The sequence below is a fragment of the Theobroma cacao genome, chromosome 8 (assembly GCF_000208745.1).
Source record: "Theobroma cacao cultivar B97-61/B2 chromosome 8, Criollo_cocoa_genome_V2, whole genome shotgun sequence".
Lineage (NCBI taxonomy): Eukaryota > Viridiplantae > Streptophyta > Magnoliopsida > Malvales > Malvaceae > Theobroma > Theobroma cacao.
This window is the reverse complement of record NC_030857.1, coordinates 15,261,217-15,287,003: the sequence shown is the minus strand read 5'-3', so window position 1 is coordinate 15,287,003 and position 25,787 is coordinate 15,261,217. Positions and strand designations below refer to the sequence as shown.

The 25,787-nt window shown below is 35.9% G+C and overlaps 1 protein-coding gene across 2 annotated transcripts; it reads right to left on the bottom strand.

Annotated features, from left to right (window-relative positions):
• Positions 495–25,675, bottom strand: LOC18592892 (phospholipase SGR2). Of its 2 annotated transcripts, XM_007019826.2 has the most exons (23): positions 25,305–25,673; positions 25,157–25,221; positions 24,574–24,868; positions 24,180–24,280; positions 23,315–23,509; positions 22,077–22,232; positions 21,673–21,744; positions 21,431–21,583; positions 21,225–21,275; positions 20,057–20,227; positions 17,986–18,135; positions 16,258–16,323; positions 15,622–16,149; positions 15,397–15,457; positions 15,186–15,313; positions 14,854–14,926; positions 14,105–14,207; positions 13,265–13,358; positions 13,044–13,106; positions 12,028–12,076; positions 11,787–11,887; positions 11,081–11,127; positions 495–4,439 (listed from the first exon to the last, which is right to left on the bottom strand). In XM_007019826.2, exons 3-23 carry the CDS (start codon positions 24,788–24,790, stop codon positions 4,199–4,201), a joined length of 2,820 nt encoding a protein of 939 aa, XP_007019888.2. In that variant the 5' UTR covers positions 24,791–24,868; positions 25,157–25,221; positions 25,305–25,673; the 3' UTR covers positions 495–4,198. The 2 variants fall into 2 exon arrangements, with proteins under 2 accessions (XP_007019888.2, XP_017981317.1); XM_018125828.1 differs by having other exon boundaries at positions 4,296–4,383; positions 25,157–25,675.

Here is a 25,787-nt window from a genome sequence, read left to right as displayed (position 1 = left end):
TATTAATTTTGATAGGTTAATTTGAAAATGGTAGAAAAACTTTGTATTGACAAAGGAAAGGGTAATTTTATGACATTGAACCCTCACATTATCCTTAGCAACATCTAAGAATGATCAAGCATGTAGTTTGTAGTATGAACTAGTGAGTGAAGCTAAGAACAAAATTGATTTTTCAAAGCAAAAGGTGACATATTCACCATATTATAAATGCCATGCAGGGCTAAATTAGAGTGCAGAACGGCGGTGCCACTTATGGATGAAATTAAACATGCTTTGGGCCTCTGTGTGCTAGTCTCTTTTTATAAATCAAAAGCATATCTTAGATGCATGTAGGAGTATAAACAGACTATTCCAATATTGTAGAATCCAAAATGAAAGTAGGAGTATAAACTGAAACTCTGTGTTGTATTTTTAGATCACTTTCTTCTATATGTTCTGCTGCAACCATTAATGAAGCCACTCAAAGTTCACACTATAACCAACTCCAGTTCCACTCAGCTGCCAAACATTTCCTTTCATTCCTCAAAAACACATGATAAAACCACCCTCAATAAAGAACGACAAGATCATAACCCAGAAAGCAATAATCAAAATTCAAGTTACAATCACACCTCAACAGGTGTCAAATTCCAACATCACAAAAATTCCCAAGGATAATTTCATAGAAAGAACAACCAAAATTTACCAAGAATTTCAAAGTTTTCTCATCCATGATGCTGACATATTTCCTCACATAAAATCCCAATTCAACTGTCTCCCAAAAGAAACAAAATTCATAATCTTGTACCCCAAAAAGACAGGTTTGGTCCTTTTAGGTTCCAGACTGAAGAGAAGTCAGCTTAGATTCATATAGCAAGGAACTGGCTTACAAAAAAAGTGCCAGCAGACAAAACCCTGTCATTATACACAGAGCCTCCAAAAGAAATGAACAACTCACTCCAAATTTTACCTGCAACCCGTACAACAAATCCTAGTAAGAGTAAGAAACACAACCTGTAGGCTGTAGGTATGTTTCCTTCTCTTGGTCTTGCACCCACTCTGCATATTACCCAAATAAACAACCACCCCAAGATTCCTGTAATTGATTCTCCTAGCTTCTCTCGGCTTGGAGATCCCTTCTAAGGTTGCAATTCTGTGAAACACTTCACTTACCACTTCCTTAAAGCTACAGTTCTTATTCTCTCTGTCTCCATCTGTCGGACATTCATTTGCAATACCCGAGCCCTCCTTCATTTCCTTGTTCCCCTTCTCCAGACCTGTCTTGATACTTGGGCCATCATAGTTTTCTTCACTCTGGGCTTCCATCTCCTATGTCAACCTATCTATTTCATTCCCAAAGCCTACATTCTGCTGCAGATTACCATTTTCATTGATTGCACCTTTCTCTCCTACTGGTTTCTTTTTCATGTTCTGTCTACAGAGCCGATCTCCACAATCGTTGTCCATCATGTCACTCGGTTTTTCCTTTCTCTGCTCCACTGACGGTAGCAGTACTCTCTGTCCGATGCTTGGGTCGAATTTGGAAAAACCATGCACGTGTTTCCCGCTTCTCTCCTCCATTGCCGCCATAGCTTCATTGCTTTCATCCGACACAAGCCATAACAGCTTCCTACAAGGAATATTATCCTTATCATCTTCCTCATGAAGGTCTGCACAGCCATTATGACTTCTTGAACATGAGTTAAGACTTGTTAGCCACCTGCATCTGGATTCTATCATCAAAACACAACTATTCCCAACAAATTGCAGCGAGGCTAGCTACGAACCTAGCACAACTCCACATATTGGCTTGCAATAGAATCATACCAAATTGGAGCTTTAAAATGCCTGTTCATTTTCTCTCCTGAAACCCGAAAACTCCCTTTCTTCTTCACATTTTCAGAAATCCCCAAATCCTTTCAAACCCTAAACTCCATCCTCCTCCGTAACCATCACTACCCACTTGTTTTTCCTTCAATTTCTCTTCAAATTTGTTGATTTCTCTCACTAAAGCTCACTTTCTCGCTCTAAAACCAGAACATTTCTTCCATTTTCTGCACTCTTCCTCCAAACCAGAAATTTGGTGAAACCCTATCCTCAAAACCTCACTTATGATCGATCCTTTTGATCAAACCCTAGTGTTTTCAAGGTTTTCACACTCCAACCATGGCTCCCAAGAAACAAAGAACAGAAGCCTCTGGTTTCCCTTCTCCTTCACGTGAGGAATCCACGTTTGGAAGTAATTTCAGCAGCCTCGCGCTTCAAAAACGCTACACATCAGATTTTGCTCATCGAGAAGTTTGACCGGGAAGGGTAATTGATTTTCAATTCCTTGCCTCCTTAGATTTTCCATACATTGATGCCTTTAGGAAATTAGGGTGGCTTGATTATCTTAGCATGAACAGAGGGGTCTACAAAAACCTTGTTAGGGTGTTCTACAGCAATGCCACAAACAAATTCCAAGATTTCGCGGATGAGAGTGAAATTGCTAACAGTGATAGGTTTACTACCTATGTATTGGGCAAACAAATTGTTGTAGACCCTTATTTCCTTGGGATTGTTTTAGGGTTGCCTACACATGGAAGAGATTGCACTGAGGAGAACTTAACTGAGCTAGAATTAGACAATGAAGCCTATCGTTTTCCTCCCACTATTGATAGTCCTATCAACAGTGTTACTCGTCTGTCCTTCCATGATAGGATTCTGCACCTCATTGTGTCTCACACCTTGCCAACAAGGGGTAGTAACTACTCTTCCCTTGATAAAGAAGATATGTGGTTCATCTGCCACATTAAACATGGAAATAGAGTCAATTTAGTGAAATTCATCTTTGATGATATTCACCACATTTTCAATCTATCTCCTATCTTTTGTATTCAAACGATGGTTGAATGTCTTTGGTAAACAATGATTGGAACAATTTCTTGGTCATATTCACTATATTATGATGCCATGCAGAGCTAAATTAGAGTGCAGAATGGTGGTGCCACTTGTGGATGAAATCAAACATGCTTTGGGCCTTTGTGTGCTAGTCTTTTTATATGAATCAATAGCACATCTTAGATGATTGTAGGAGTAGGAGTATAAACAGACTATTTCAACACTGGAGAATCGTCCAAAATGAATGTATTGTAGGATCATAAACTGAAACTGTTTGTTGTATCTTTAGATCAATAAACTGAAACTCTTTGTTGTATCTTTAGATCACTTTCTTCTATGTTTCTGCTGCATCTATTAATGAAGCCTTCTCATTGCATATGCCAGATTCAAAAGTACCAGCAAAGGAAAGTTACATGGCATTTTCAAATCCAATAACAGTGCTAAAATAATAAATAAATAAGAAAAGGCATAGAAAACATAATTACTTCCACAGACTATTCCCACCAAATTGCAGCAAGGCTAGAACTCAATATATTTGTTTGCAACAGAATCATACCTGTATACTTCAGGGTCGAAGTAGAGCTTCCCAGCAATTTTAACAACTGTCTGAGATCCCCAGCACATTAGCCCAAACGAAATGTGATTTTATTAGGCATTTTACTTCAAGTTAACTAACTTTGTCTATCAAGAATAACCACAGCCAGAAGGGTGATGGCCTCTACATTCTCTCTAACATGAGAAGTTATAGTATTCATAACAGATAGAGACAAGTACGTAATTGACAGCTTATCATGAGCTAAATATGATAACATTCCGGATTAATTGTAGAGGAACTAACTACAAATTTTGCCATGGCAAAATTAAAAGATTCAATGACCTTTCGTGCTTCTAAAGACATAGCAAGAATTTATATTGTTACAATTAGTAAACAACAAGATTTTCAGTGTATATACTATGTAGTATGTACACTTTCTGCGCTTTAAGAAAAAACTTGCACATTTGAACCAAGTCACCTAAATTCACTAGGATGGATTAATTCAGCACAAATGTCCGTATCTCCTTTCATGTACAGAGGAATGCAGAAAAAATAACATCTTTGTGTCTACTGCAGCATGCCAACATCCCTGATGCAATAATCATAAATTCTCCATGGCACACCTCTTTCCAATAATTTTCAAAAACCAATGTAGAAGAGTGGTATGTCAACTGTCCAAAACACAAGATTATGGCCCGAAATGCAGCAACATGTCATATCATGAAGGTTTAGTGCACAACTTCATAATAAGCTCAGCTTGCATTTAAATCTGGTGTACAGCAAGGAAGGGAAATCTGTTGTCACTCAAGGCTTCTTCATAAATTTCTTAGCTTTACTTGAGAAGTTTCTGACCATAATTCTGTCAGAGAATGTCAATGGAAGTTCTTCATCAGTGGTCTCTCTTTGATCAGACAAGCCCGTAGAAACATTCTGATCCTTTGAGCTGCCTCCATTAGATTCCACAGGAGAGTTGAGATCTTCAGGTATATCTTGATATAAATGTTTCAAAATGAAAAGTGCAGTATCATAATCTCTCCAATAGTTTCTGTTCAACCAAGGTTTACCCATTAAATTGTGAATAAAATAAATACATGTAATCTAGACAAACTGAGGCAACATCACAGACAGGGTTCAATCTATTACACCATCACAATTATTCTTACTGCAAAACATTAGAAGAACAAGGATCATGTGAATTTTGCACTTCTTTTTTTTGGGGCTTGTATGGCGGTTGCAAGACCCTAACGTTTCATTCTTTTACCCCATTGATCACATAATGCTTTTTTCTTTTCCTTTCTTATTAGAAAAAAGTAGTTTGGTATTTATGTCAATAACAAGCATTTATGATTCCAAACTCAAACCTTAAGGTGCCACCATAGATTACAATATAAAAACAAAACAAGGATAGCCTGGCCATCTGCAATGAAAACTAGCAACTCCACTGTTAAGGGTTGTTATCCCACAACAATCAGTTTTAAAGTTTGTTGTGGCATTATGTTCGAGTTTGACTTCTGCAGCTATTGTCATATGGTTTTAGGTTTGAATGCTTTTACATGTTATCAGAGCCTAAGATACTTCTAGACTCTCTATGAATATGTTGTTTGTTGCCCCTTTTTTGTTCGTCCACATGACAGGCTTTTTTGTTCAGTTGTTAGTATTGGGCCTACACATCAGAGGGGGCTGTTAAGTGGCATCCTCCCACATCAGTTATGTTTAGAATCTGCTATAACCTTATGCTAAAGTTGGATCTCTCCACCTATTTCCCATTGCTTTCAGGTTGGATGCTTAATGTTGACAGCTTATCAATTTATTTTATTGACTATATTCCAGATTTGTAGGAGTTAGTTTAGGGATATTATTTGCTTTCTTTATTTTCCTTTTTTTGCTGGATTATTTCCTGATTTCTTGTTCCCTAATTTCTGGTAATTTACCAGATTTTCAGACTTAATTTAGATAGGTTTTCTTGTATATAATTAGCACCTAGTAATTCAAATAATATATCAGAGAATTTTGTTTTATTCTCTGTTTTCATGGTATCAGAGCTTCAGTTCCTCTGACTGTCCTCTGACCATTATTGTTAGCCAAAGCAGCCATGGCAGATGCAACTCTAGAAGGTTCCTCAGAGGTGTCATCTGAACCTTCTAGAAATGTGTCTTCATCTATGATTCCTACTGTCAGGGAAACCCATTCTCTCCAAATAACCCAACACAAACTCAATGGGACCAATTTCCTTGAATGGTCTCAGTCAGTTATGCTAGTAATACGAGGCAACGGAAAACTCAGCTACTTAACGGGTACAAAGGTAACACCAAAGAAAGGAGCAGCAGGTCATTCAACTTGGGAGTCAGAGAATTCCATGGTTATGGCATAGTTAATTAATTCCATGGAGCCTAAGATTGACCAGACTTATTTATTCTATAAGACAGCAAAGGAGATATGGGATATGACACATGAAATGTACTCAGATCTGGAAAACTCAGCACAATGTTTTGAAGTCAGATCTGCCCTAAGAAGCACAAAGCAAGGTAATCTCTCAGTGACTGAGTATTTCAATACTTTGACTAAGTTATGGCAGGAGATGGATATGTTTTATGAAACAAATTGGCATTGTCCTGAGGACAGCTTAAAGTATAAGCAGATGCTTGAAAAAGAACGGGTATTTGATTTTCTTCATGGTTTAAGTAAGGAGTTAGATGAGGTACGAGGTCGACTTTTGGAGACAAAACCTTTTCCAAACATTAGAGAGGCATTTGCAGAGGTGAGAAGGGAAGAAAGTAGGAAACGTGTTATGTTAGGAGTGACTACAGAGGTTATTTCAGATAACTTGTCCCAAAGTTCTGCTCTTGTTTCAAAAAAACATGAACCTGCCAACTCTAGTGATCAGCGTGGGAATCGGAAAAATGATAAAGCATGGTGTGATCATTGTCAACGTCCATATCACACTAGAGAAACATGCTGGAAGATACATGGAAAACCAGCAAATTGGAAGGCACGTAAACAAAGTGAACAAAGTAGAGGTTTTCAAGCTGTCGCAGAGGAAAACAAGGCTGGAGGATCAATTTTTAGCAAGGAACAGCTTGAACAAATACAAGTCCTTCTTGCCCAACACTGAACTAGTGCACAAGTTCCAACTTCAAATTGTTCTATAGCCTAGAAAGGTAATTATCTCTCTGCCTTGAGTGCAAATTCTGAATCTAATGGCCCTTGGATTATGGATTCAGGAGCTTCGGATCATATGACTGGATGCCACAGGTCGTTCTCTACCTATGCCCCATGCTCGGGAAATTCCAAAATTCGTGTTGCTGATGGTGCTTTATCATCTGTTGCTGGAAAAAGATCTGCGAATTTGGCTAATATAACACTAAAATCTGTTCTTCATGTTCCAAATTTAAAATGTAATCTAGTGCCTATTAGCAAATTGACAAATGATTTGAATTGTGTGGCTAAGTTTTATCCATCATTTGGTGAATTTCAGGATTTACTATCGGTGAGGACGATTGGCAATGCTAAGATGCGTGATGGGCTGTATTACCTTGAGGATAATGGACAAGTGAACAAACAAGCTCTGGCTCTAAGTGGTGAATTAACTCCAGTTTCCAGTAAGATTATGTTATGGCATAATAGGTTAGGCCATCCTAGTTTTCCACATTTGAAAAACTTGTTTCCTTCTCTGTTCAAGAATAAAGATATCAATTCTTTGCGTTGTGAAACTTGTATATTTGCCAAACATACCCGTACTTCTTATCCAAATCAACCATACAAGTTCTCGAAACCTTTTTCATTGATCCATAGTGATATTTTGGGTCCTTCAAGGGTAAATAATATTTCAGGAACCAAATGGTTCATAACCTTATTTGATGACCATTCAAGAGCATGTTGGGTTTATCTTCTCAAAGAAAAATCAGATGCAGCCACCATTTTCCAACAATTCCATAAAATGATCCAAAACCAATTTGATACATCAATTCAAATTCTTCGAACAGATAATGGTCGGGAATATTTCAATTCAATTCTTGGCAATTACTTTATCGAAAATGGAATTTTCCACCAAAGTTCTTGTGTCAAAACCCCACAACAAAATGGAATTGCTGAACGTAAAAATCGCCATCTATTGGAGACTACACGTGCACTTATGTTCACAACTCATGTTCCTAAACAGTTTTGAGGTAAGGCAGTCCTAACTGCATCATACTTGATAAACAGACTTCCATCCTGAGTCTTCCGATTTAAAACTCCTTTGAGTATCCTACTGGAAACCTACCCTCAAACTCGATTATTCACCTCCTTGTCTCCAAAAGTCTTTGGCTGCACTTCCTTCGTACATAATACCAATCCTACCCGTGAAAAATTAGATCCTAAAGCTATAAAATGTATTTTTGTTGGATATTCTCCTAGTCAAAAAGGGTACAAACGCTACTGTCCAACCACAAAAAAAATGTTTGTTTCCTTAGGTGTCTCTTTCCTTGAAGATCAACCTTTCTACCCAAATCCTACTCTTCAGGGGGAGATACTAGGAGAAGAGAAGCTTTGGGATTGTCTTATTCCTCTTCCTGTAGTTGCTGACATACCTGAAACACCACTAGGAAATAGAAATCCTCCAATTACGTCATCAACAGATTTTGACTTGGAAATAGGGGAAGATCCAAATGGGCTTAGTCAACAACAATCAGAGCTTCGTGTCTATTCACGAAGAAACAAAAAGCCTCAAGAAGTGCAGTCTTTCACTCATCAACCATGTTGCCAAGAGTCCAATCCACAGGTAAATGCTGAAACTGAAACTGAAATTATTGGTGCTAGTGATACTTCTAATTTGCCTCAAGTGGAGACTCAACCTAACGAGTGGGACATTCCAATAGCTCTCAGGAAAGGGGTTAGATCATGCACTCAACATCCTATCTCTAATTACTTATCTTACAGCCAATTATCAAGAGCATTTCGAGCTTTGACAGAAAAGATTGAAGGGGATGAGATTCCAAAAAATGTTCAAGAAGCTTTTGAAAAGCCAGAATGGAGGGCTGCTGTACTTGAAGAAATGAGAGCTCTAAAAAAGAATGAAACTTGGGATGTAGTGGAGTTACCCGAGGGTAAGAGTTCTGTAGGGTGTAAATGGGTGTTCACCATTAAGTACAAGTCAGATGGTGAAATAGAGAGACACAAGGCTCGTCTAGTTGCCAAAGGATTCACTCAAGTTTTTGGGGTGGATTACACAGAAGCGTTTGCTCCAGTTGCAAAGTTAAACACTATAAGGGTGCTACTATCACTAGCAGCTAATCTTGATTGGGCACTACATCAAATGGATGTCAAAAATGCCTTTCTCAACGAAGAGCTTGATGAGGAGGTTTACATGGATTTGCCTTCAGGTTTTGAAGGGGCAATTGGTAACAGAAAAGTATGTAGATTGAAGAAGTCACTATATGGATTAAAACAATCACCAAGAGCTTGGTTTGACCGTTTTGCAAAGACTATAAAGAGGTATGGTTACCAACAGGGACAAACTGATCATACTCTTTTTTTCAAGCATTTACAAGATGGAAAGAAAACTATCTTGATTGTGTATGTGGATGATATTATTTTAACTGGAGATGATACAGAAGAAATGGAGAGGCTTAAGAAAACTCTTAGGACTGAATTTGAAATCAAAGACCTTGGGCAACTAAGATATTTCTTAGGGATGGAAGTGGCAAGAAGCAAGAAAGGTATTATTATCTCTCAAAGAAAATATACATTAGATCTTTTGAAAGAGACAGGGATGCTTGGTTGCAAGCCAGCTGAAACACCGATAGTTATGAACATGAAGCTTGGAAGAACAAGGAGTGGAATTCTAGTAGATAGGGGGAGATATCAACGTCTAGTGGGAAGATTGATTTACTTATCTCACACAAGACCAGATATTGCATTTGCTGTAAGTGTAGTGAGCCAGTATATGCATTCTCCAAGTGAAGAACATCTTGAGGCAGTCAACCGAATTTTGCGATATCTAAAGTCTACACCCGGTAAAGGCTTGTTCTTCAAGAAAAATGAGCTGAGAAGTGTGGAGGCATTTACTGATGCAGATTGGGCAGGTTCAGTTGAGGACAGGAGGTCTACATCTGGTTATTGTACAAAGGTTTGGGGGAACCTGGTTACTTGGAGAAGCAAGAAGCAATCAGTTGTAGCTCGCAGCAGTGCAGAAGCAGAATTTAGAGCCCTTGCACAAGGAACCTGTGAGCTGATTTGGTTAAAGAGGCTAATGGAAGAACTGAAAGTGTCTAGTATGGGACCTATGAAGCTATATTGTGACAATAAGGCCGCAACAAGTATTGCACATAATCCGGTTCATCATGACCGAACAAAGCATGTGGAGATAGATCGACATTTTATCAAAGAAAAAATAGAAGATGGAGTGATTTGCATGACCTATGTGCCTACCAAACAACAAATAGCTGATGTTCTAACAAAAGGGCTGCCTAGACCGAGTTTTGAAGTGCTAGTAGACAAGCTGGGAATGACCAACATCTATTCACCAGCTTGAGGGGGAGTCTTGACAGCTTATCAATTTATTTTATTGACTATATTCCAGATTTGTAGGAGTTAGTTTAGGGATATTATTTGCTTTCTTTATTTTCCTTTTTTGCTGGATTATTTCCTGATTTCTTGTTCCCCAATTTCTGGTAATTTACCAGATTTCCAGACTTAATTTAGATAGGTTTTCTTGTATATAATTAGCACCTAGTAATTCAAATAATATATCAGAGAATTTTGTTTTATTCTCTGTTTTCACTTAACATTAGCCAACAACAAATTATTTGTTTCAGAATTTAATATATGTAGGAGAGCAAGGGCATAGGGTTTATGGCTATTTTGTAATCTGAAAATCTCGAGGAACCATGGAAAAATTGAACAAAGAAAAGGGAAGAAGAAAAAAGATCCCTAAACTTCACACAGCTAGGGTTCCATAGAAATCACGCCTAAGGTTGATTGCATCACACAACCACAATAGCAATAATGCTGGAGATTCTCTTATAAATAATTCTATATAAAAAGTGTACATTGATTTACATAGACTCCTAGAAACCCTAATCCTAAAAGAATTAGAATTCTTATCCCAAGCAGGACTTAAAAAATACTTAGACTCCAAATAGAAAACTAACAAACTTAACTTCTTGGCATACCAAATATGGAAAAGCCAAGCTAATATCCTAAACCCCAAAGATATAGAATACCAAAACAGACCTATTTCTATAATATATTACAATTAAACCCCATATATACAACAAAGTAACAAGATAAAATCTTAAGTTAATTCCTTAATTAGCTTCTTGGCATTCTGCATCAGAACCATTTGGATAAAATTAGGTGCATCTAAACAGTTATCCCATCCTGAGTAGCAACATATCACCTTGTTTATATAGTTCAATCAACATGCCAATGACAATTTTGGTTGACACATTACCTAAAGAAAATATTTTATACTTTTAAGATTTCCTATGGATTGGCTGAAAAGGACAACCCATTGTAATGACTATACCTGTCACAGGCACAATGTCTAGCAACTATAACAATATGCCAAAGAATATATATAGCATACCAAAAGTTTGCCCACTAGTCAAGCCCAACATAATAATCCAAAAGTGTTTTCACTCACACACACACACACAACGTACATTCTTACATACATACTTATATAAAATGAATCAAGAATCTTACGTATGCGCTCCAATGGCTTGTAGATATGGATGTTCAAATGTTTTATCCTGCATAGAAAACAAAAAGACTCAAGTTAGGAGAAATCAGCAATATGAGCCGGCAGTGACAATAAGTGCACAAGCTAAACATCCTTATGTTTCAAAAGAAGGAAAAACCAACCAACCAAACTCTCCATTTCTTTCTTTAATGACACAAAGCTCTATGCAATTTTGATCCTTGAGTTTTAAATTGGCATTATCCTATTCACTTTAACATTAGTTACAGAAGATTCCAACTCAAATTACTAGTTTTCAATTTGTTTATACTACTCAATCGTGTGTATGTCTTAACAATTAGAATTTTAATTACTAATAGCAAGAGGCCAGGAGAGACCATGAGTTGGCATCCAAGTACCTCATTCTCCAAGTATATACCATCATATCTATTGGCCGGCTACAGGATAGAGCCAGAGGTCTATACAGACTTTCATGAGCAGTGCTCTGTTAACTAGATCCCATGATACAAACTAGAAAAACACCTAAACATTGCTGCAGTGACAACTGTTAAAATAAATCTAAAGAAGCAATTACCGCTAGCAGGAAGGTGTAGCAAGAAAAATTCATGTGCAGTCTCATTTTCATATGTTCACAGGCACACACCATACAAAGACAGCCAGAGAAAACCAAGAAAATGAAATCAAATAGCATCAGACTGTATAACTACGCACTTGAAGCACATAATCTATCCGCCCTTCTTCACTTCCGGTTAACCTCTCGATCATTAGAGTACCATATGACCTCTCTTCTTTTTCTTCCACTTTCTCTGGTCCTGTATAATATAGATTAAGTCCCAATCAATAAATGCACAAAGGTAACATTGGCCCCATCTTTTCAGTGTTACTTTGTGCACATAAAAAAGATATTAAAACCAAAAGTGATGCAAAAAATTGTAGAGAAACTCCTGATTACCTTCTAGACTGTCAGTGTTTCTCGATTGGCAAACTGTGAGCACTTTAGCCTGTTCAAAAAACATATAATTTAGAAATTTATAAGGCCAGAAACTAAACACTGAAAATGTAAATTAGTAATGTAATTTGCTTATGACCCTAAACCATGATCCAAATCCAATTGAGACTCAAGTTTGGCAGATTCATTATAATCGTACTATCAAAAATTAATGCAACAAATTCATTTTGTCCATGTATTATAGAAGATTCATGGCAACTTGGTACTCAAATGATACCAATACGATCACCATGTATCTGCATACAGGTTGGAACTTCAATATGACCCAAGCACTGAACATGTAAACTGTAGTACTTGCTTCCAGGTTACTAAGATGAAATGATCCATGTATTTCAAGTTATTTATAAAAAAATTATGGATAAATAAATCGATATGTTTTCAAGGTGCAGATATTCATTAACTATTGCTGAAAAGTTTTGAATCAATTCCAACAACATAAACAGCCACGGCTTTGGGAGTTTGAACCAAAAAGGGACCAAAACCTTCAGCATAACCTGGTTGCATTCAGCATGAAACTGTCAACACATACATTTGTTCTAGCTTATAAAAAAAAAAAAAAACCATAAACAAAATAACAACAACAACAGCAACATCAACAACAAAATATGAATAAACAGAGTAGTTCCTTAAGTAGAAACTAGGCCAAAACAAGGTTAAATTTCCGCTAAATATTACCATTATATCATCCCAAAAGCAATAAAGAATAAGAGAATGATAATGACTTTTAATGGTTAAACTTGCCATCAGAAGAAATAAAATGGATTTTGACCATGCTTCCTATGCATAAACACATGAAATTTTACAGAATAACCATGGACTTGGCACTTAGACCAAATCTGGAACTGAGAAAATTTTGAGAAATCCATAGTTCATAGGAGTCAAAGCAGTGGAACCAAACAAAGCTTCTGAATGTAACAAACAATGAGATATTAACTCTGGAAAGTGTAATAGAGGCCCACCCTCAAAGAGCTGAGATGATCCATTACTGCCTGAGAGCGAGCAGCTAAATCTTCGGTAAATTCCTAAATGTATAACACACCAAAAGTTGAGAAGGGATGAAAGCTCAAAAGAGAGGTAGGGTAGACAGTGAAAGAGACAAAAAGGTTAAAGATACACCAAAGAGAGGGTGAATACGAGAAAGTGGGAAAAGATTAATTTATGCATCTATCTAAGGCCTTACTTGAAATCCAATATGCAGCTTTCTTCCACCTTTGTGGTAAGGGATAATGACAGGACGTTTTGTGATGTATTCTTTACAAACAAGTGGTTCTACTCTGCATAAAAATACAACACAGATATGTCAAGTTTAGGATAGATTATAATTACAAACTAAAAAGAAGAAAAATGGACCATGTCCTGAATGAAAGAGAAACAGAAAGGGGTAGAGGCAAATTTTCAATTTTTCATTTTGGTGGGGGGTGTGGTGGTGGGGGGAGAGGATGCCAAGTTCAGGACACACACAGAGACATGCATATATACCAACAAATCAAACTCATAAAGATAGAATGAGTCATTCCTCGCCCTCCCCCCCTTCTCCTAAAAATAAGGGATAAAAAGGAGATCATATTCTTGTCTACACCCAAGTGTAGCTTCACAATTCTGCCAGTTCAGATGAGCTAATCAAAAAAGCTCATGCCAAGGCCTCCATGAACCATTTCTCTTACACAGTGTTTGGTAGGAAGGAAAGAGGAAGGAAATGGGGTGGAAGGAAAAACTACTTTCTTTCCATTCTTTCCTTCATTTGGTAGGAAGGAAATAGGAGGTAAGGAAAATGGGTAGATTTCACCTTTCCCTTCCTTCCATAACTAGGAGGAAAACACTCATTCAACTAAAATTAACAATTTTACACCTAAACTCTTTCTTTCAATCTATTTTCCATCCTTCATACCAAACACAAGGAAAAATTACTTTCCTTCTTCTTCCTCACCTTTTTTCCTTCCTTCACACCAAACATGTTATTAGGAATTTGACATTTTCTGCTCCAATGAGAACAAAGAATGCATAACAGGCTAACACAAACCTATATGCTACAGGATCAAATGGGTGGAAAATGTTGAACATTTGATGACAAGATGGCATCTCTTCATTAATGTTTTCCTCGTCCCAATAATCTTGCCCTTTGCCTGCAATACAAAGAAAAACACTTAGCAGTTCAAGCATGAGACAAAGTACAAAAAGAAAAAAAACAACTGTTATGAGAATGGAGAACATAAGGAAAAATAAGTTATCCTCAAGAAACTAGGATAATGTTAGCAATCTCAGAAACATAAATTTAAAACTTGAAGATTTGCTTTAAACAGGAGATATGAGGGAAGCTGAAAAAAAAGGTGAACTAGATAATTGCATCTTTATAGAGAACAAAAAAAATTGTGGCATGCTAGTAATCTGTAGTAATTTAATCACATGAATTAAAAAAATTGGGCATAATCATTAAAACAATTAAGTGAAATAAGCAGCAACAAAGTAAGTGAGATCATTTATCGAACAAGGCATAGCATAGAGTTAAATAGCAACAACCATAACAAAATGAAATCATTAATTAGAATGTTCATAACTTTCTGTGACTCCATAACAAATGTGAGAGCTATATCTCTCACCAGAAAATAGTCCATCCTTTAATTTAAAAAAAAAAAATTATATATATATATATATATATATATAACACCTAAAACTGTACAAAGTAGAAATAAAAAATTTAGAAGTATGCTTAATGAATTTACATCACCAATATCTGAAGCACATCAAAGACACCCAAGATTTAAGCATTACCAAGTCCAATACGGACATTGCGTAGGGCAAGGAAGACTCCCAGAGGTGATCCCACTGCAAAGAATGTGTCAACCTGTTATTATAACAGTTGAACTGAATCAGTAACAAATTTCATAAAATGTTAAACGTAGTTCATATAAGACTATAACATATCTACCATCCAATTTTTCTTCTGCTAAAAAGGATTGCTTGTGTTTGTATGTTTGTGTGTATTTAAATACCGCAAAAAAGAACATAAGACATGTAATATATCTTAAAAAGAAGCCACTATATTACAAGACAAGAAAATTTTTTCAATGAAAGAAAACCTTTTACTAATTTTTTCATCATACTTTGAATTCAAGCTTTGTGTATCTGATGTAAGGGGTATAGCTCTTTGGTGCATCATCTAGCTTCAGTGGCAGCTTTTGATCAAACTTCTGCAATGTAGTTGGTTTTTGCAAAAGCATCTCCTTATTTTCTGTTGCATAAGACATCAAAACTCACATAAGAATTTCTTCACAAAAACAAACCAGATAATTGTCAAGTCCTGAAGCAACGTACCATCAGTATCCTCACTGTTATGTGATTCCAATTGTGCAATTTTTGCCTTTAGGGAATCAACCTGAAGCAGGAAACTTTCATTTAACACATCAAAATCCAAGAAAGCCAGGGAAAAACATGTATTGATGGGTGTGTATATGCAGTACACACAGAAACAAAGAAATCCCGCCTGTATGCATAAGTATGTGCATCTTAGTGCTTTTATATGTATATTGAAAATCCCACCTCTTCTCTAAGCATTTTGATTGCTTTATCCTTATCTGGGGCCTCTTCACTCTCTTCCTCAGTTGCTTTCTCCAAAAGACCGGCTGAGGCAACAAAGTGTACATCTGTAGCTTCACCTAACCCACCCTTATCCAGCTGAGGGGTTTCCCCAGAATCATTAAGTAATTGATGCACATCCTCCTTAAGGCTTTCCTGCATAGAGTCCTCAGACACTGCATTAATTTCAGCTAACTCTAAGAAATTATCTTCAACATGTCCATCCTCAATCACCAATGGAATTGGCTGTGAACCCAGGTCTTCACCAGGGCAATCCACTACATCCTTGCTCATCATAGTGGAGCTCTTTTCCTCTAGCTTGGCCAAAGAACTGCACTTAGAAGACTGGTTATTCATATCAGGGGAACATTCTACATCTTTTGAGTGTTTCTCATATATCCACTCCATTGGAAATGGGGAAGAGAGATTCTCTTGATGGCAGAGGATGTCATAGGAGAGAACGCTTCCCAAAGAATGACCATATATGGATACCTAAACAGAATTGTTGTCGTAATTACAAAAGCATTATATGCAAACATGGAAACAGTAGTTACATAACTTAATGAAAGACAATATATACTCATTCAACCAGACACATACCTTTCCGTCATAACCAGGATTCCGTTTAAGGAACTTTAAATACAGCCGATTTAACTGGTTTGAAACCTGGAGGACAAGAATTGCTATTAATTTGGCTTCAAAATTTAAAAATGTTGTCAGGCAATGTAATAACCCTATTTAATGAAGGAATGCACCAAAGCTGCAAGAAGTTAAGACACAGAAATTCAACAGAAAAGACATATATAAAAAATGATTTAAGAATAAGAAAAGTGAGATAGCTTAAAGTTTTATGTATCTATATACAAAATATTTGCCATAGAAACCTTTAACATATCATTGGTAATGCAATACCTATTAACTTCCAGGAAACTAATGCATGCTTCTCACACCCTAATGTGTAAGAGCTTCCCTACCCATCCTCCCTGCATATCAATAATTTTCTCAGAAAGTAGATCATATTATAAATCTTCAATGTTAGCCTGAACCTATACCAACTCCCTATATTTCTCCTCCATAATACTAAACCAAATAATTTCTCGAAAGCTTAGTGTAGATTTCTTACATCTGGATGCATAAAAGCTCCTCCAACTCTCCTCAGAGATCATTGATAACAAGCTAAAAGAGCATGTTTTACAAATATATTTCCTTTTTTTATATCCAAAATGATCAACCAACAATCTTGCACCTTTTCCCATCCGAGAAACCTTGAAATATTTACAAGATAAAAAAAAAAATCCATATTAAAGGCAAGATGTGATAACCTTTTCTCTTGAAAAAAACTAAAATTCCTTATTGTTAAAATAGAGAGGAAAAAGAACATAAGGCAGTCAGGTTTGTTTTCTAAAAGTAAAAAGTAATTTTCTTTTAAGGTATTTTTTCTTTTTGAAGGGAATTGGTAGTTTTTCTTTTTAAGTGCATGCAGGGTGGGCGCCAATCCTAATATGTAGGAAGGGAAATGATAGATATAACCTTATATTTATATGTTATTTTGCAATTTGATTAGATTTTTTTGTAATTTTGTCAACTGAATTAGTATCACTTAACTTGTGACACCAAACTCAGTCACTCCCATTATATATTAGTATAGATACAGTACTCTCTGCAAAAAGAAGCAGATAACAATATGCCATTATGGAAGGGAAATTACAAATTCATGATAACCAAAAATTAATACAAGAAGATTTAAATATAGTAGTTCTTAACAAATTTAGAAATCTCATTTGGATATTTAAACGTTAGAAATGTCAATAAAGTAACTGTTTTGGATGAGTAAAAGAAAATTACACATTCAAGTACTTGCTTTTTGAAAAAAAATTCTACAACGGTAGCTCGAAATTTTTTCCTATCATTTTTTAGATTAAAGAACATCCCCTATTTTCACAGAGCAGATTAATGGTAATTAAAATTTCAATTCCTTTACAGAAGTTCAAGTGCAAGATAATTAAAGATGCAGTATTAGATATCTAAGAGGAAACCCTTCAAGAGATGTAAGAGCTCATTCCCCTGTGAGACTGATCATTTTATGGCAAGATCTGAAACACTTCAGTTTAGCACTTGACCTAAAGCTCATGTAATAATCAAGCAATGAGTTAAATCTCAAATTGCTGAAATTATTTGATAAATTCTTCTGCAATTCCTCCATTATTTAGAGCTATGTCTAATGATTCCAGAAACACAAACTAATAGAAGCATTTTTGAATAATCATGCAGACTGCAAATATTAAAAATGAAAGAAACAATAAAAATGTATAATTGCGAAGACAGTACCGAGTCAATAATACTCTGACAGTATATGGGACTCATGTAGTATAACACATCATGAACGGTAGCACTCAGCATAACACGCAAACCCCTCACACCATCTAGTGTGATGTTCTCAACTGCAGCTTCACCACTGAGCTTCAAGCCTCTTCTCCACTGAAAAACAAATGCCAGGTGAGGTACCATTTAAAAAAGCAATCAGAAATAAAAGGAAGAAATGAAAATTGCATTAAAATATAAAAGAGAATAAAAACCAGAAAAATAAGCTCATAGCAAATATTATAGAAAATTTTACAAGACATATATATCCATTCTTACAACTACATATATGCAACAAAATCCCGCAATATTCCAGACTTATAGCAGAAAATGCCATCCATACATGTCTACACATATATCATAATAACCAAATTATACAGAACCCTCATTATTTATCTACAAAAAAAATAGCTTCCACATAACCTTTCCTAACATTAATTGCTCAGACCACACCTATTCTCGAAATTTGTTGGGTCTCAATCTGTTCCTATAGAAAATCCATCTTATTGCAGAAAATTATGAATGTCAGTGAGCTCAAAGAATAAGCACTAACTAATAATCCTACAAAGTTGATGAATAAGAAAATTTCAGGCTTCAAAATGGTTAAGAGCATTTAAACTATGTATCCCTCATTAAAAAATTAAGCTATTTCACAAGGTTCAATAAAAAGTAATGGCAGTTAAGCACATTCTTAGGGAGGACAATGCTTGTGCAACTACATAGCCAATATGGGTCATGATGAGGAACCAGGTATTGTTGTCTTAAATCATCCACCTCCAAGGCTGCCTCATTTGATTCTAGAAGATAAAAGTGGTAATAGGCTGATAGGCCAGGGTTTGTGACCTCTTTTGTACCAACAAAAGGTTTAACATGTCATGCTCTTTCACTTCATCTATCATAAAAAATGAAGACTTGGGTCAAGGTAAACAAAAGAAGACAACTACAAATCAATAAGGGCAAATTAAAAATGTCAAAAACAATGTAATATACATCCTAACCAAATTACTAGAATAGAAAGGTCCCTCATGTTTGCATTTCATTGTCATTTCTCCAGATCTTTCATGCAAATAAAATTAATTATTCCTTCAAATTTTCAAAGAATAAAAACCTCGACCACTATGTCATTGTACTATTTTGACATTAGTTCTGTTAATGTCCTTGCACTCAACCAAGAAAATTTTAAATTCCAAACCAGAGAAGCTTTTCATAATAAAACAATGAACTAGAATAACATTTTTGTTGCCAAAAAGGTACACATGGGCCTATAAATGTATACATGATAAAACAGTATAGTGCATCATGAATTCATTTTTCAGATTCATCTCTTTTGTTTCTAATATTTCTTTATTTTGGCTTCATCTATCTTCTCATTTATGCCACTTGAAATCTTTCAAGGATGGCTAAATTTATCTGTGACAAAACAGATTTTCAAGCAGTTAGTTTCCCAAGAAACAAGGGTTTAATTAAAACCATAACCTTTAACATTCCAGTGGCAACTTTCAGCTATAATTTCCCTGTATTAAAGGAAAATTAAAATATATAACTCATAAATAAACAACTTGAAGAAAAGCACGCAGCCTCGAAGAAATAACCCAATACCTAATACCTTTAAAAGTATTAATGTTGTGTAACAATATTGAGGTAATTATTACAAATGGACCAATAAGATAACAACATAGGGTCTTTACTGCATAAAAGCCTTGCTAATTTGCATACAAGACACCCTGTAATGTCTAAAGTGCAGGCAAGTGGATTGTCACATTGCGACAGCAAGTCAACTCATCTCAGATAAAGCAATCTTATCCACTTCAAATTACATAAAAATTCCAAAACACAGCCAGAAAACAGTATCATCAAAATGATCAATGACAGAGAGTGAATGATAATGATGACAATCGCACTGACGATGATATAGAGCCTAATTCACATGAATGTTTTTGTGCTACATATATTAACCAAAAAAAAATTCTTGTTAACAAGAGAAATAACCAAACAGGGAAAGGAAGTATAAAATCACTATAGAAGAACAATTTACTACCTGACATGGGATGAAAAGGACTCTTTGTGTGCCACGTTGGTGTGAAGTCAGGTGTCGCTCAGCAAGGCTTGCTGTGATATGGCGAAAGTTGCCAACATCATCAACCAAATTAGATTTCTCCAACCTTTGACCAATACCATGGACCATAAAGACTAAGTGCCGAACTGGAACCTAGATTAAATATAAACAGTCTTACTGTAATCATCCATTAAACAGACAGACAGGCTTTTATGCATGCACACATGCACACTATTTGTACAAATAGAAAATTAGAGGAAAAGAAAAGGAATAAGGTTGCAGTCCTTACCAAGATGCAGATTTAGAAGTTTAAGATTCAATTAAAAAAGAATTTGGAATTGCACTCATACAACAAGTCTACAATATATCTTCCATGTTAAATATCCATCAAATGAAAGGTTTGCTGGCACAAAATTAAGCATATACTAGAAAACAAATATTTATTTATCTTTCAGGCAATTACTAATATCAATCCATCGTAACCCATCATGGTATTAAAAAGCGTGCATTGTATTAATAATTGGAAAAGTTATTGTAGACCACATTAACTGATATTAAAGAAGCACAACATCAGAAACTAAAAACACTATTGTTGGATCATACACACACAACCCACACTCTATGTACGTCAATAATAAAACACTATAAGACGAAACGCTTAAGTTTTTCCTGATAACTTTTAGCCCAAGTCAATCCTGAAAAAATGCACAGTTTAGTATATTACATTAAACAACGAATTGATCTGATCAAAAGCAGGAAAAGCATAAGATTATGCGGCAAGCAACATTTCATTTCAGTGAATAAGTCATATCATTTAGACGCAGTCAACCAGGCAAATATTTCCATTGAGCTGCTTTCAAATATAGGAAGTAATAGAGAACAGTTGACTAGCTACATGGTTACCCCGTTCACTGCAGTATAATAAATATAGGCAGCGATAACATGCCAAGCCTTGACTTCCTTAACTGAAACTTAGTTCAATGCCGCCATTTTCCCCTCAGTCAAATTTGTAGTTTTTGAGAAATATTATGAAATTCTTTTTTTTATAATGTTTTATATTAGAAAGCATTAAGAAAAAACTAAACTACATCTTATAGATCTTAGTAAAACCCAGAGATATACGGAACAAGCAAAATGCTCTAAAGCATACCTGAGAACAATAGTCATCCATTTCTTCCTCCTTTCTTTGACGTAATTCATCCTACGTAAGCCAATCATATTGGTTAAAATTAGATCAACCAACAAAGATCCGATTTCAGGCCCCCACACACAAGTAACTTGCATATTAGCAAATGTACTAATAAAGGGTAGATTGTTTCTCGCTGTTAAAGATAAAAGAAGGAAAAGGACAGAAACCTGGGTTGGTTTGGGGAAGTGAGATGCAGAAAAACCACGTCTTAACTTGACTGCATTTCCACTGAAACTAATAACACTGGAAAAACCAGAAGCATCAACATTGAGCCAAGCCTCCCAAGTATCATCTTCTCCGGTAAAAAGTGCATGAAGTGCCTGCACTCAATGTTGAACCTCATGTCCTTAGACACTATATTATGATTTGAGTGAATAGAATGTCCCTTTCCAGATAATTATATACATACTGGGGTCGAGCCTTGCAAATCAACTCTAGCTGCAAAAAGTCCTGATGCTTGAAAGGTTCTACGGTGCCAAACCTGTGAACAAGTTCAGCTTCATCAGTGTTTTCAATTATATTAAAAAAACTAAAAACGATAAAGATGCATTCTTATGCCTAAGTTCAATTAGATGGAAAGAACAAGAATGAACAGGTTAAAACAAGCACAGAATAAGAAAATAAAGATGACAATAACTGGAAAGCCATCACATGGCCCTCAAATTCTATGGGATTAACAGGCAACAAGGTCTCCAGCATTTTTGCAGAATTTAGGATCTATATTGGGATAGACAATGAAAAAACAGGTAAATTAAAATATATTGGGAGGAAAGAGGATCTTATAACATCAATGTTGATAATATTGAGGCAAACCTGGCTACGATATGCCATCTCTAATTGTTCAGCTACATCTTCACGAAGTGGAAGCCAGTCTATGCCCCCTTTACGAGCAAACCAATGACCTCTTAGAACACGCCGATTTTCTCCATTCCAGTAAACAGGGAAACAATGTCTCTCAACTAAGTCGACCTGCATTACTTAAATCACCTCAGTTATAAAAGGCAATCCCTGATATGAGAAAATAAAACTTACTGCTTGATATCAACCAGAAAATTATTTTTAAAATTCTCAATTATAGAATATGTCACTCTAGCACATGAACAAAATAATTAATGTGACAATATGGACCGGAGGATGAGACACAGCCTCATCCTCATGCAAAAGACAGTAAAAGAGGATGACATGGTAACTTAGAAGGCATACCATACATATTCAAACAACATTCCAAATCTCCCAAATATGGAGTAACATCCATGTAGAAACATATGGCAACATATCAAAGAATACAATTAATACATACAAAGCCATTTTGCAAAAAAAAATACATACAAAGCCAAAGATCATTTGCACCTGGCAATAGAATGGCTTAAAGATGAACACTACTTGAACTCATGAATGCACAATCCTGCCTACCTCTATATCCAGTTATGTAATTTCAAACAGAGTATAACATACTTTTGGAAAAGACACAACAACTGATAATCCTAACATCCAACAATACACATGCAAACACACATAAACACACGCAATAAGCAAGCATGCCCAGACACCTGGATAAATACCAAAAAGAAAGAAAAAAAGACACACAAGCACACAGATGCAAAGGAAAATATGAAGGTTCATGATCCATCAACATTGCTATTATTACCAAAACCTTGGCAAAAAACAAAAGAAGAGAGAAGGAGAAAGATGTTAAAAATGCGGAGGACAACGTATTTAAACACAAAAAGTAGTAGGAATGGCAGACTTCATTATTGAGTTCAGTCCTAAGTGCGAGGCCAAACTTAATTACAACCAACCAATAAAAAGGCAATAAGTCAAATGCCTTAAAAGAAAGAATGAAGGCCCAGTTTTTCAACAAATTATTTAAAATTTTGGCATATAAAGATTTCTTGGTTATCTTAAGAAAGACTGATGACTATGGCAAAAGATCCTCCATCTTGCTAGATAGATGACTTGCACTGAAGGATAATACATCTTTTGCTCCAAACTATGACATACAAAGATCTGACTACTTGGGAAAAGTAGAAACTTGGATAAGAATGAGATACCTCGTAGAGCCCTCCCTTTACAGGGACACCAACCCTCTCTTCTTCAACTGCACATAGTTGGGCTGATTGAGAAGCCTTTGAAGAAGATGAATCCTCTCCCATGTCCAACTTCTTTCCGGAACTACTTTGTCCTCTTGGACCTTCACTGCATTCAGCATACTCTTTCCACCAACTAGATAGTAGCTCTTCTTCTCTCTGTAAATATATATTCAACAAACTATTGGATGAACATAATAAAAGCCACCACCTAATAACTTCACATAAAAGGTCCAGTTCACATAAAATATGATAAGTAGTTAAAGCTACGAAACCAACATCAGGGATTTGCTAGATAAATCAGGCTTAAGAAAAGGTAGGATATGATAGGACAAAGAGTGATTTTCTTTTCTGCTTGGTATAATATCAAAAGCAGGATTGGACACAATTCATGTTGTCTTTATAATAAGTTTGTGACAAGTCAAGAAGATTGGAGAAAAGGAATGAGGAGGTATTGGCTTTTTCTATTTCGAGGGTAAACATTCCAATTCTTCATCCTACCAGATTATTTTAATCCCATCCCCCCAGTGGATTGCCTAAGCCAGTCAATGGGAGAATTACTTCTAGCCTATAATGAATGATTCAATCCTCTTCTTTAAATAGTACCAACAACAGACAGACAGACACAATAAAACAGCATTCTTTGATTCCTTATTCAACCTAACTAACCTGCTCTAGTATCTAAAGTAAAACTTGCAGTGGCATAAATCATGAATAAGAGAACAGAGCCTTGTTTAAATTCCAAAAAAGATTCAAGAGTCAAAAAGAGGTCTAGCTACCAAGATGAATATGGAAGGAAGCTTAATCATGCAACAAAAGTAAAGAGGACCTGCAAGAAAGATGCCTCTATTGCAAGAGAATCCCTCATCCCAAAACGAAAATAGTCACTCTTTCCCACTATCTCAGTTCGAGGTATTGAGGCAGCCAGCTCTGTAGAAAGAAAAAGCAAAAAGTCATCAAAATTTATATAAAGCTCTTCATTCTCCACAAAAGGGGTGGGGGCGGGGGCTAGTTTGTTGAAAGTATTTAAATAAATGCTGTTGACCAATTTGTTTCATTCACAAGACCTGTATAATACCCCTGACAATAACAGAAAATCTATTTAAATGTTTCCGATGCATCAGCCTGTGTAGCTAAAAAACCTCCCTAAGAACACAACCGAAAGAGACAGGAAGCAAAGAATCACAACTAAAACTAGACTTTAAAATTCAGCAGAAACTAACCATTTTCAGCCAAAGGAACCTTGCAAAAGTACCAGCGGACATCCACCCCATCAGAAGGACTCCTCGTCTGTGCAAGATACTTCTGACGACCCTTACAATGCTCTATCACATCCTCCAATCTGGCAATGTTATAAGGCGTGTTCTTCAACAAATCGGGTGATGTTTCCTCCACCCCACTTGCTCCCACAATCCTGGGGTTCACTGCCGAATCCGCCATCTAAACCAAAGCTTCAATCAAAACAAAATAGCCGCAGTTGTCTCAAGTTAAGTACTGATTTTCTATGATTCTTTCTTTCCGCAACAGCAAACAGAGGCAAATGCAATGGGAATTTAGCTTTAAGCCTTTTGACCAATTTTAATTCTACAAATTGAAGAAACATGAAAAGAAACAAAAACCCATCAAAGAAAACGTCGAGTTTGACTGAAAAGAGAAACCCAAAATTACAATTTCAGAAATTTTTAAAAGCCTGTTCTCTTAATTCTTAAAACCCAAATCTAAGTGATACACATTAATAAGATTAACAACCTTCAATTCAAAAAAGCAAACCCAAATAAAGTTGTCCAAGGAAAAACAAAACAGTACCTTTCTATATTGATTGTGTCTTTAGAATTTGTCAATATTCTTCTGCTGATATCAGACCATCCATCCTTCACGCAGGAGCAACATTCATGGAATTAAGCAAACTTTAAAACCCAAACCGAAAAACAACGGTGGAGGCTTTATCAGGTACCTTATGCAAATGGGGTTTCTTTGAATTCCGCAGCAGTGTTAGTTTCCAAAGCCTCTACTTCATCTCCTATTTAAAATAGCAAAACAAGGGAACAAAGCTAACCGAATTCCTTTCCAGTTACTTTTTGTTAATAAAATATATTGTAAAATGTTCAAAGTTGAAGGGTTGAATGGCAGTTGTGTGAATTGAATGTCTGGTACAATAGGAGCAACAACCATGAAGAAGCTCACGCAAAAGAGAGAGAAAGAAATGGCGGTTGCATTCTCTTTTTGTAATTCTACAACTTCCCTTCTCTCTCTTTAGATTTCTCATTTTCAATTTTGTTCGTTTTCCAGAGAATTTTAACTTTGCTTAGGAACTTGGAAATCTGGATATGACCTGTTCCTGGGTTTGGACTCCCCATTTTTCTATTACTAATTTTTTAAAATTTTGACCTTTATATTTTCCAAATCTTTTTACTATTATTATTATTATTTAGAGTAA

Excerpts from the sequence above, each read along its gene's own strand:
- LOC18592892 (XM_007019826.2), bottom strand. The coding sequence starts at position 24,790 with ATGGCGGATTCGGCAGTGAACCCCAGGATTGTGGGAGCAAGTGGGGTG. Across the intron at positions 22,233-23,314 it reads TAAAGGGAGGGCTCTACGAG|GTCGACTTAGTTGAGAGACA; the intron begins GTATCTCATTCT and ends TAAGTAATGCAG. Across the intron at positions 18,136-20,056 it reads TCCTTTTCATCCCATGTCAG|TGGAGAAGAGGCTTGAAGCT; the intron begins GTAGTAAATTGT and ends TTTGTTTTTCAG.